Source organism: Anarrhichthys ocellatus, unplaced genomic scaffold (assembly GCF_004355925.1).
Source record: "Anarrhichthys ocellatus isolate YVR2014 unplaced genomic scaffold, GSC_Weel_1.0 scaffold61, whole genome shotgun sequence".
Taxonomy (NCBI): domain Eukaryota; kingdom Metazoa; phylum Chordata; class Actinopteri; order Perciformes; family Anarhichadidae; genus Anarrhichthys; species Anarrhichthys ocellatus.
The window spans coordinates 726,926-740,268 of record NW_022280091.1 but is presented as its reverse complement, the minus strand read 5'-3'; the positions used below and the strand labels follow the sequence as shown (position 1 = coordinate 740,268).

General features: G+C 41.5%; 1 protein-coding gene across 1 annotated transcript in view; it reads left to right on the top strand.

Moving 5' to 3' along the window:
• LOC116396976 (ATP-sensitive inward rectifier potassium channel 12-like) overlaps positions 1–8,708 on the top strand; it is a 9,434-nt gene extending 726 nt beyond the window's left edge. The window contains exons 2-3 of the mRNA XM_031872037.1: positions 4,788–4,966; positions 6,256–8,708. Coding sequence (XP_031727897.1) covers positions 4,875–4,966; positions 6,256–7,891 — 1,728 coding nt within the window. The 5' untranslated portion in view covers positions 4,788–4,874 and the 3' untranslated portion in view covers positions 7,892–8,708. The remainder of the gene's footprint in view (positions 1–4,787; positions 4,967–6,255) is intronic.
• Positions 8,709–13,343: the final 4,635 nt, after the last annotated feature.

The following is a 13,343-nucleotide window of genomic DNA, read 5'->3' as shown; positions in this document are numbered from 1 at the left end:
TAATACTTCATCCCCGCACCTGCCCCCCCCCACCACCTCTCCTCTCCCAGCTGTCGATTATTCCTGCAGGCTTTGGATTGATTTTCAGCACTGGACAGCTCCTGTGGCCTCAATGAAACCAATTCACGTCACAGCTGCAGCTTAGTTTGCAAACTGCCCCGTCATAACTTCTGGTTGCACTGTGTGAGCCATTGACTTCCTCCAACAGTGATGCATGTGCAAAGATGAAGTATTAAGTTCCATTTTATTCTCTATTTTACTCTTAAGGAACTAAACAATACTTAGTTTAGTAGGATGACAACAAAAAATAATAATTATTATTATACGTAAAATAAAAAAATAAAAGTACTCATTATGCAAAACGTCCCTATTCAGAGTGCCATATGTTTCATACACAGTAAATTATTACCTACGCATTAACATGTAACCAGCATTTAAGGAGGATCTATAACAAATGTTTGATATTTGCATCTGAAATTTAGTGCAGCAAAAGGATAAATGACCAACAAAAAAAAACAGGAATACTTGTGTAAAGTACAAGTAGCTCAAAACTTGAGTAAATGTATTTAGAAAGTAGTAGAGAACACAAATGAGCTACTCTATTGTTCATCTATTACTGTTAAGAGTTATTTGTTGTTGGTGTGTGTGTGTGTGTGTGTGTGTGTGTGTGTGTGTGTGTGTGTGTGTTGATGATGTGGATGATGTTCCTCTGTTAAACACACAGGTCCATATTTTTTTAGGACACTGTGTGGACCACTGTGTGGAATGTCCACTTAAAGACATTACACAGATACAAAGATACAGAAAAAGAGAGGAAGAATGAGAAAGGATTGTCGTGTAAATACAGGGCATGACCAAATGCAGCTCTCTCACACATTTTCACACATTCCTTTGTCAAAGAATTGCACATTTGGCGTGTGTTTGTGTGTAAATCTTTTACTTTTCTGTAAATGACATTACACGTTGTAGTAACATTGTCTAACATCATTATCTCTTCATCTTAATCTGTATTTTTTTTCTCACACTCTGTCCAACGTAGAGGACCTCATGGCCTTTATTCCTTTTTTTCCTTATCCCTCTCTTCCTTTCTCATATCATTGGATCTCAGATTACACAAAAGGGCTTAAACCAGGTCACACAGCAACTGCCATCCACCTTTCATATTGTTGTTTGGATTGGGAGATTAAGGGACATACTAATCTGGTATTTGACAAGGGCTCCCTCCATACTTTTACTTTGCATGAGATTATACTGTAATATATGTCAGTTTAGTTCTACTGACGTACCTGGATAAGAGCTACGTCAGAGTCTTCGACACTCTGCGTAGTAATAATAATCCGTATTTGTAGACAGCTGTGGTTTACTGCATGTTTTGGTGCTTCTTTATGAGTGTAGGTGGCTAAATTACAGGACTAGTATGTAGGATTTAGTGGCATCTAGCAGTGAGGTTGCAGATTGTTACACCAACTACATAAAGACCAGGCAGCAACCTCTGCGTCTGAAATTTGAAGCCGATGAGGAAGTGCCTTAAACTTGCATTCTTTCTAATGGCCATCAGGGGGCGACTCCTCTGATTGCAAAAAGAAGCGTGATTGTATAAAAGTAAAATTAGAAAACAACCCGACTGTACTTCTCACTTGATTTATTACTTATTGATTCAAACATGGCAAACATGAGTTTATGGTCTCAATCTCTAGTTTCAAGTCTTCTTCAATACAGCATGATGTTCATTTAGTAAATTATGGTCCATTTAGAGTCAATAGACCATAAAGCAGGGTATGATTTAGGGCGGGGCTACCTTGTGATTTACTTGTTCATATAAAAATGCAAAAGGCTCTACCTAGAGCCACTGTTTGGTTTGTCCGTTCTGGGCTGCTGTAGAAACATGGTGGACTCCATAAAGATGACCCGCTCCCATATAAAAGGCTCAATTTAGGCACCAACAAAAACACAATGACAGTTTAAAATAATAAAAAATAAGAACTAGTTTCTGGTGATTATACACTGATGAAAACATGAAAACTTATATACCATTTCTGCCAATGAATTCCACTGGTCCAGGGCTTATTTACCCCTCCTCTCCTCTCATCTCCTCTCCTCGGTCAGTTTACCACCTCCTCAACCTCCTCCTCTCAAGTTGTCTCACATGATAAACCATCACAAAACACACACACACACACACACACACACACACACACACACACACACACAAAGCCCCATAGAGGGAGAGGAGAGATGTTCCTATGGAGACGGCCAATACAGTAACGATGATCAGCCATTAATTACTTGTACTCTCCCCCAGGGATCTCGTCAGCTGAGAAATAAAGCCAGGCAGATACTGGCTGAATTAGTAGCAATATTGAGTTAATGGTGGTATTTATTGGTCATTCAGGCATACAATTACTAACATACATATACATCAGCATTTACGAAAAAAAGCATTTACATCCACAAACATGAAACAATCTCAGTTCTTTTGGGTTCAATGTCATATATTGAAATGTAAACACAGCTTCACCGGGCAGGCATGAAACGAACATGGATTAGGTCTTTGATAAGTCACAGATACTAAAACAATAACATGAATCCAGTCAAATGGACCGGTGTAATGCTCCTGCAACACATGCCACATTTGTGAAGATTATCATTTTTATCTTGAGAGTTTTTGACATCATTTTTGAATTTCGTAGTTGGCGTTTTGACAAAAACAGTCTTGACTCGAGGATCACTCGATAGCTTTTGTCTGGATGGAATTTGCTCAGTTGTCATGGAAATGACAGCAGAGCATTTTTAGGACTTCATGTCTACGTGCGCCCAAAAGCAGAGCCAGTTAGTGGACGTCGAGTGTGGATAGCTTTGTCTTGGTGTTTTGTATAAAACTCTGTTCCACTATAAACCTGATGGTCATCATGGCAACAACACTTTCCCCACACACTATTATACTGCATTACATTATCAACAGGTCGACAAAAGAACAGTCCACTCACATCTCTGTCATTTCAACAACAACTGAATATGATATACATTCAGCTTTGCATGATTCTAATGATGAAACACAAGTCTCATTCTTCAGAAGTAACGCTGAATTATTCTCAGAAAAATGTAATAAAATAACACAATGCAATGCAACTTTATTGACCTTTCCAATATACCAACTTATTTAAAAAAAGAAATAGGCATGTTATATATTTTTTATAAATAGCTGTGTCTTGTAATTCCATGTTGAATGGACCAAATGTTTGGCATGACACGGAAATAAAAACAAACCAACAACATTAACACATGGAACATTAGAAACAACACCAACATGTAAAAAACAACCGATGCTGATGTAAAAAAAAACATGGGGTTCTCCTCACCAATAGTAACAGTATAAAATAAAACAAAAGATAAATTCAGCAGAATTACACCACAATAATGACGTCTTTCACTCAAGCAGACTGGCTCGTGAACTGTGTTGTTCTGTCCTAATCCCGCTCATGATGCTGCTGGCACTGACACTGAGCTACGCGGTGACCGTATTGGCATATTGGCTGTCGTCTTTAAGGACTCTGTGAGAAAAGGTTGGGACTTCACGTAGATGACTCACTCCTCCAGCTGTGGGAGTTATCGAGCTGACGCAATCATCTGCCCTTTTGGGATTATCCAGTCGACAATCACTCTTCATCCAGCCAATCAGCAGCCAGTTCGTAACATCTGTCCTTGGTGTAACAGGAAAAAGAGTCTTGAAGCGTCACACACACACACACACACACACACACACACACACACACACACACGGCCCACATTACATGACAACAAATCCCATCAAAATCTGTACATGTTTGTGTGTGTGTGAGTGTGTTTCTATTTGCGTGTACTTGTTATTGACGGTGATATAGAACAAAGGCTTTTAAACCGCAGTTGTCAGAGACTTTCCCAAGACAATCTATTACTACCTTTTATTGTCACTAATTTACTTATATCAGCCGAAAGGATTCGGGTACCATAAAACATCAACAACAACAACTGCTGCCCTTTCGTGTTGCGTGCGATTGGCCTTCTATTGGTTATGCAACCCAGTGCTTTTTGGTTCTCTTGGTTCCCAGCTTGCTGACATAATAAGCCGAGCAAAATTACCCTTCAATCTTGTCATCAGGCCAAACATCAGATCAATTGTTCCTCTAACAGTAGCTTACCACTGATTCATCTCTTTTTTAGACCTTTGTCCCTTCCATTGCCTGTCTGGTTTTCCACCCCTGGTTGGCCATGAAGGTCCCTAAGGCTAACCACTAGCAAGAACCTAATCAATAAGCTTTCATCACCAAAAAACTGTCTGGTCTGCTCCGTGCATTAGAGCGAGGCCAAAATTTGCACAGAGAGATTTTTGATTCTTCTAATTTTTAGTTGCGCTTGCGACGTGGCACTATGGATGGCAATGTCGCTTGATCCCCTGCTTTTAGTCTGAAATATCTCAACAAATGTTGGATGATCTGCCATGAAAGTTGGCTCAGGTCAAATTTTCAATTTGTCCAAAACTATGACCAAAGTCTTGCAAAACTAATGTCATTCCCATCAGCCTCAGCCGTACTGCTGCTAATTACCAGATGTTACCATGGTCACGTCTGTTTAGCATGTTAGCGTGCTAATCATGGTAAACACTATTTGCCACAGTAAACATTAGCATGTTAACAATGTCATTCTGAGCATGTTAGCATGTTTATGTTAGCATTTAGCTAAAAGTACTACATGTTAAATGTACTTAAGTTCACCATTCTGATGATTAATCAAATGTTCTTTGTTCACAGAAAATGTATCATGAGAAGGCAGCGCTGACAACAAATGCGAGAAGCACCTGAGCTCATACTGCCTCCCTGTCCAGCAACAGTACTTTAATGGTTGGAACTGCCCGCCCCAACCTACATTACTGCCCTCGCAGACACAGCCTGATGATCACCGGTGCCATGGGAGCGGTGCGAGTCAATAGGTAAGAGACGATGGGGAATAGAACTGCGTCAGTGCCCACAACTGTTTTATTGAAGAAAATAAAAAGAAAGTTTTGGATAGTTTTGTTCCATATCAACCTCAAAAACAACAAATTACTGCTGCCACCACAAAATTATAGATATTAAACATATGTGTACTGCTTTTATAAGTCAACCTTAATAAAGGGCTTATTTTATTATTAACTGGTACGTAATAGCTCAATTATAAGTTAATATTTAGAACAACATTTGGGTTGCCAGGTAGTGAAAAATGGACACTATCAGGTGGACCCTCAAATAGATCATTTTACCTCCATATGGAACATGGCTGCAGGGCATCTGGACAACACATTTAACAACTATTAAGAACATTTATACCTGCAGACTTGATGGATTATTACAGAAACCCTGTATACATAACATTTATATTTCCATGCAGATGACTCACTAATTTTTGTTGAGAAACCCATGTATGTAATGATCCTTTATTGAGTTTATAGTTTGTGTAACTGTGATAGTTTATTACTCTTCACACATAGCGTATCAAGATTTATAGCTGCAAACTTGCTTGTTTATTAGAAAGTGTGAGAATCATGAGGATTTATTAATGGCGTGACGTTTTGTACAGCATGAGATTTTTTACAGCCTGTCAACCTAAAGGTTGTTCTAGATTATACTTATAACTGATGGGGATAAAATAAGGTAAATGGTTAAACCAGTAAGAAAGACATTAGTTACAATCGATAAACCCTTTATAAAATGTGACGTATAAGAAAAGGGCACCAAAATAATCCAATTAACTGTTGGCAATCGTAGCTTAGTAACAATAACTAGGCAATGCAGGTCTGGCAAGCTTTGGATTTCTTCACATGTTGAAGGAGTGTGCATGGAGCTGTAGTAGGGGAGATACTCCGCATTTAACGAGTTTGGAGGGTAGTGTATTTGTTTCAAAACCAAAAGCACAAGAGCAAAAGCATAAAGAATGAATTAAACAGTGTATTTACAAAAAAAAAAAAACCTTTCACCACTAATACATCCACTGTGTAGTATTTCCCTACTGTATGCAAGCCAATCCTGGCATTTTTCAGAGTTGAGGGTAATGTTAGCGGCTCACGCCTTTTCTCTTGTTACGTAAAATGTGAAAACTGTTTGAAAATATGGACAAGTATGTAAGCTAAGCAGCCACAGGTCTGTACATTGTATTTGCTTTCATACTTATAGAACGGAGAGTTTCAGAGCTTTATAAGCTGCCAATTCCCCTGAACAAATTTTCTTCCCTCTGTTCGTCCAGATACAGCATCGTTTCCACAGACGAAGATGCCCTGAAGATCTCCAGCTTAGGCCTCCACAACGGCCACAGTTCTCTGACTCAGCAGGCGCTGTCGGGGGCCTGCATGCGGGCTGAAGAAGGAGGAGGAGGAGAGTGTCCAGGACGTGATGAGGCAAGAGGGGCTTTGTCTTTGAGAGTAACAAATGAGCCCATCATCCACAAAAGCTGCCGCGCTTCACCTTCATGTCGTCTGGGCCTGGATCTGGGCACCGGCCACCTGCGCAGCCGCTTTGTGAGAAAGAACGGCCAGTGCAACGTGGTGTTCAACAACATGGAAGATAAGCCACGGCGCTACCTGGCTGACATTTTCACCACCTGCGTGGACATACGCTGGCGCTATCTGCTGCTCATTTTCACCACCACCTTCCTTCTGTCTTGGCTGCTGTTTGGCGTGATCTTCTGGGGGGTGGCGCTCATTCACGGAGACTTTAGCTTTCGCATACCCGTGAAGGAAGGGGATCCTCGAAACAACGTAGGGGACGGAAAAGACGAATGGCGGCCATGTATTCTCCACATCCAGGGTTTCATCGGGGCCTTCCTTTTCTCCATAGAGACCCAGACCACCATTGGATACGGCTTCCGGTGTGTTACCGAAGAGTGCCCAGCCGCTGTGATGACTGTGGTGGTCCAGTCCATCGTGGGCTGCATTATTGACTCCTTCATGATCGGCACCATCATGGCAAAGATGGTGCGCCCCAAGAAGCGGGCGCAGACCTTGCTGTTCTCGCATAATGCCGTCATCGCTCTGCGAGATGGCAAGCTGTGCCTCATGTGGCGCATGGGCAACATGCGCAAGAGCCACATTGTTGAAGCACATGTTCGCGCTCAGCTCATTAAGCCGCACGTGACGGCGGAGGGCGAGTACCTCCCTTTGGAGCAAACAGACATTGATGTCGGCTATGACGACGGGCTGGACCGGCTGTTTCTGGTGTCGCCGCTGGTGGTGGTCCACGAGATCAACAAGAACAGTCCTCTGTATAACCTGACCCGCAACGACCTGCTCAAGGAAGACTTTGAGATCGTGGTCATCCTGGAGGGGATGGTGGAGGCCACAGCTATGACCACTCAGGCCCGCAGCTCCTACTTGTCCAAGGAGATCCTGTGGGGTCACCGCTTTGAGCCGGTGGTCTTTGAGAAGGGTGACCGTTACCAGGTGGACTACTCCCGCTTCCATAAGTCCTACGAAGTGCCATCTACGCCTCACTGCAGTGCCAGGGAACTAAACCAGATGATGGGTCGTAGCGGGCAGTCCTCATCCTCCAGCTCGAGTTACTCCCGGTCTCCATCGCCATTTGCCCAGAGGGCAGCCCGCCACATCCTGGGCCCTCACTCCCCCAGCGCTTTCTGCTACGAGAACGAGGTGGCCTTGTGCTGCGGGGACGACGAGGAGGATGTGAAAGAGGAGGTGGGGAGTCTGAACGTAAGAAGTGACAGAGAGGTAAAGATAAGGGATGACATTCACTTGGGATTCAAAGAGACATTTGTGGAGGAGCAGAAGGTGGAGATGCTGTGCGTTCTGGACTCAGAGAATCAGATCAGCCTTGACAGACTACAGCCCACCCTACCTTTATACATCAGCAGAGAGTCAGGAGTTTAATCAATGGTAATGGCGGCCCATCCATTTGTTTCCTCTCTTTGTCTGTGTGCATCCAACCAAAGTATTGAACTAGTTTGAACATAAAAGATTTTTTACAGCTGTCACAAAATCCACTCGGCTTTCGATCATAACTTGCTCTGTTTCCAGGTATTACACTTTCAGTTGTAACATCAGCATCTAAACAACGCACAGCTCATCTTCTTTTGAACATGGCGACCGGGTATTTCTCTCAAATCATGAGGTATCTTGTAAACTGTATTGCTTTCTTGTTTTAGTCAATATGATCTACAGTTAAGTCAAGTTTTTTTGTTCTTGATTTCCATTGAGTATTTGTAAATATGATATGATTTTGTTTTAATTTTGAAATGATTATGCATCATATACATAAATGCTATGAGAGAAAAATCCATTTATTTGAAAGGAGGCATGACACAAATGCCAAACTTCAACAGACTTATTTTCTCTGTGTAAAAAATAAAATATTTCAGTATTTTGAACTTCTGTCTTTCTGCTTGAGTTCTGTTACTTTTCACATTAGATAAATAAGCCTTTTATTCCATTGTTCTAATCACTTGAAACGGGCCATGAAAAGTTAGTCCAACATGTACAGTTGAAGAACAAGCACTTTATTCTTACTTTCATCAATAGATACAAACACTTTGCAACAGCGTTATGGTTTGTATGAACAAAGCACCCAATAAACAACAGTCTACACTGTTAATGCTTGAATTGTCTCTGTTGAGTCTCTATTGCACATCCCCTCAATGTTTCAACAGTCCAGCCATGATGATTACCACCTGTTTCTGGATAGACGAGATCACACAAATCTTATATGTCTTGACTTTGGATTCAAACATAGATGGCTGCACTTTGTCTCTTAAAGCATGGTTGGATTACCAACGGGTAACAACATGCCTCGAGGCCCCAGAGTTCGGCATTTCAGCCGTCAATCAATCAGAAATCTTTTTACAGCCAGGGGAGCCATTAAATGGATTGCAAGTGAAAGGCACTTCCGCATTGGCTTCACTTTTCAGAATGTCAGGTTGCTGCCTGGTTTTTAGCCACGCTAGCTGCTCAACGGATGGCAAATTCAGTCAGTCGTGTCGGTCGGTCGGTCTACCACTTTGATCCAGACTGAAATATCTTAAAAAATATTGGATGGATTGTCTGTCATGACAATCATGAAGCTCATCCTCAGGATAGATTCTGATAACTTTCCGCATTCTTTATGTTTACTCATCGGGTCAAACATTTGAACAATATTTTGGTGTAACTCTGACCAAAGATCTGCAAAACTAATGACATTCCCATCAGCCTAAATTATACTTTGTGTTTAGTGCTAATTAGCAAATGCTAACGCACTAAACTATGATGGTGAGCATGGTAAACATTATGGCCCACCCATTAAACATTGGCATTGTTACTGGGAGCATGTTAGCATGCTGACGTTAGCATTTAGCTCAAAGCCTTACATGGCTTTTGGTAACTTGTCAGGGAACCTGCGCCACTTACGTACAATATCAACTTCGTTTCTTGTGATTGTGTACGTGTCAAAACCTAGTTTTAACTGTGTGTTCAAACAGAACACAAAGAAAATTTTAGAGGCAGTTGTGCACCAAAGGATTGTGGAAAGTCACGATTGGACACGTATTCGCTCAGGGCAGCCCGTCCACGTGGGTTGAAAATGTTTCAAGTTGAGCAAATAATACACGCATATCCTGCTGCTTCATGAATCTGCTTCATAAGCGCAGTGCAGTTGATGAGTAAGTATCTTTTTCTCGTTTTGCTAGCTGGCTTACAGCTAACATCTGTACAGTGGGTACAATGGCTCTTTGGGGCAAATAAACACAGTCTAGTAGCAAAAATTTTTGCAAAAGACAAAAATTCACATTGCTTTCGGTCTGAACGCACCTTAAAAGGGCCCTGAAAACCTTCTCAATGGGCTTCTCACTAGAAGTACAAGGGTCCTACATAAACACAATTCAGCAACATTTGAATCAGACTCTGATGATAGTTGATGAAAGGCAACACTTATGTATACATGGATATTATTTCTGACCCCCCCCCCCAACCATGACAACACATTATGCAAAATGTAGTGAAGCAGATCTCTGTGGTGTGCCCTGTCCACTGTACGTGAAAGGAAGTTGGACACAACAGGAATCGAACAGCTAATTTTTGCCCTGGGGCGCCGAAGCACGTCAATGTAAACAAGAACAAACACCGCAGTCTCCAACACACAGACAAACTGGGCAGACGGAGATTAAAGGTGAAAGGCTTTGGGAGGAATAAGAGGGACAAAACAAGAAGAGGGAGAGGCACTTACCACAAAAACACCATCAGGAGGCACTGAAGTCCATCTAACTGTTATGCGGAGGCCAGAGTGTTTCTGGCTGTTGAACAAGCTCCCCCATGTGGTTGAACCGTGATAACACAGTGAGTAACACACCAAAGTGTGATGCAATTGTAGTGATCACTGTTCTCTCTGTGCGTTTGTTGGTTTTGGTTATTTTACCTAAATAAGAGTGTTTGAAATATAACTGATATCAAAATTAAACCCTTTCTCTGGGATTTTTCCAGTTAATGGGCACTTTTAGTACTTTAGGACAGTAGTTCCCAACCTGCAGGTCAAATCCTCTTCAAGGGGTCACAATATGCTATCTACGATTGGAAAGGGGAAAAGAACATTTGGGCACACTACCTTTTTCAGGATGAGAGCAAAACTATAAATTTGGAACAGAAAATTGTGTTCATGTTCTAAAACCCCTAATCTTTCCTTTTTATCATTATGTATGTATGGCATGCATGTATGTATGTATAGTTTTATGTCTTATGGCTCCTAGAAGTTATGCAATAAACATTTTTGAAGGTTCAACAGACACTGCTTTGTTTCAAGGGTAATACAAATTGGGAACCAAACCAAACCCAAACAATATCAAAATGTAATTTTGATTTAAGACAAATTCATTTAGATTTTCAGTAATGTTCATAGAAAAGGTTTTACTTTATAGGTAAAAGGAAACTTGAACATATGCTTAAATCCCCTGTAGAGAAATGAGTCCAGTCAAACTATTCAGGAGCACACAGCGAGACCAAGATCCAGATCTGAGCCCGGTGTCTTTGGTAGTCTATGTCTGTGTTGCTGAGAGGTGACAGTGCAAACCTCTGAGCCACTGTTCCTCATTCACATGATTGATAATTAGAGCGATGTCATGCTCTAATCCCCCCCTGCTGCTTTTTTTTGCTGTCTTGCGTCTTTACAACCCCTCACAAGACCGAACCTGGTGACCACTTCTTGGTTCGCTCCGTAAACAGTCGGAAAGGAAGCTCCCTAATCTTTGACGCGTTTAGATATCGTCTCCTGACCCCTCAAACAAGTCACTTCCCCTCCCGTCAATCTGCCTATCTCCCTGCTGTCACCCCATCCTTCTCTCCCTGGCAGTTGTCTGATGCTGGTTAATTAACTGCACCGCACCCCCCCCCACCGTCATCAGCGGCTGCAAGGCAGAGCAGCTGGGTGACCTCTGCGACCTCTGTTAAGACTTCTAATAGCCGACTTGGATCTTTCCTTATGAGGTGGTGTGTGTTCATCCTCGTGTAGGTTAAGTGTGTGAGTGTGTGCGTGGGCTTTCATGTGTGTGACACCCTGTGTATCTGCAGTGGCCTCTCTCAGCCCTACTGGCTGTTTGTGGCCTCGGGGCTGTGCGACCAGAGTGTGTGTGCTCAGCAGGGGACAGTATTTAGGCACTGGGAGCCATGGCCGGGGATCTCTGGTTCCATAATGAGCTGTTGTGTGTTGTGGAGCTGTGAAGCAGGGGACAGAGGAGCATTGTGTGCTGCTCGACACAGCTCAGCTCAGCAGAGGAGGCCCGACTGATCCAGGCTGGGAAGCACCACAGGGCAAACATCTTCTACTTTTGTCTGTCTGTCTGTCTGTCTGTCTGCTGCTTCAGGTCTGTTCGTCCTCATCTAGACAGTATTTCTATCACAAGCTGACATCGGCACAGTCAGCCACATTTCAACAGCTAAACTATAAGTTAATCAAAATATTAAAGCAAACACAACGTCCCTGGCTTGAGTCTGGGAATCTTTGTTGCAGCCAGCCCTCCTCTGTCTCCCTTTATTTCTCCAGTGGTGGGAAGTAACTTAGTTCATTTACTCAAGTAAATGAGACACTTGTACTTTACTTGAGTATTTCCATTCTATGCCACTTTGTACTTCTACTCGGCTACATATATTTGATAACTTTAGTGACCTTGCAGATTTAGATGAATAATCCAAAAATATATAAATCAACTATAGCTGCAACATTAAAGTGATGCACACATTAATGCATCACTAATTATTATCAAGTGATACAATGTGTGATTCTAATGAGTCGGCTACTTTTACTTTTGGAGATTTGAAGTATTTTTTGACGCTAATACCTTTGTACTTTTACCAAAATACATTTTTAAAGGAGTTTTACTTTTAACAGAGAATTTTTCACTGTTATCGCTATTAATATTATTATTATTAATAAGTATTAATACATTTTGTACAAGGTATTAACAAGTGGTCAAAGGAGGCAACTGCTCAAAAGTAAAGACACTGAAACACAATATCAATTAACAGGACAAAGGCTTTTAAAATGGTTGTGTCGTTTTTACACTTTTCAGCCCGCGCTCATGAGTTATTTTGAAGTTGCGTTATTGATTTTTGTGACATGTTTTTCACTTATGTTGTTTGCATTTTACTTAGTTTACGTACTTATTTTAAGCCCAACCATGACGTTTTTCCTGAACCTAACCAAGTGGTTTTGTTGTGTAAACCTAAGTTTTTGTTTACAGTCATGACGTTAACCACGGTTGCAACCGTGCACCGGGCCACGTTAGAATGTGACGCCAAGAAGGAAAACAAATCAGTGCGTTTTCCCCAAAAAAATTTAAAAATGACAAACTATTTCTGGTGAGTCCTGCTTTAGAGACTCTGTCTCAAAGAGGGACCCAGTTTTGAGACTTTTTATCATTTCAGTTTTGTACTGGTATGTTGCAATTTAGCAGTCATTTTTGACCGCACAGCAAAATCCAGTCTTCATTTGGTGAAACCATGTGCTTTTTAAATATGAAAATTTTGAAATTGCTGCTGTTGTTTTGAATTTCGCTAAGTGCAATTTAAGGACAACTGTCTCTTCACAATTTACTGTGTGTAAAGAAATCCTGTGTGCACAACATTTTGGGCAATACCGATGGTTTCAAAATGTCTTTCTTTATCTCGCCATTCTTTTCCTCCGTCTCTGTCTTGGGCTGACGTCGTAGCATAGAGAACAATAGGCCTTTCATGAAGCCCTGCTATGCAGCACGATCCTTAACTGGAATTCACAGCTTTTTGTTTTTTTTAATGACCAACATTTCACATTTAATCACAACATTTCAGTTTTTCAACCTCAATTCAGGTTTTGCACCTTTTTTAA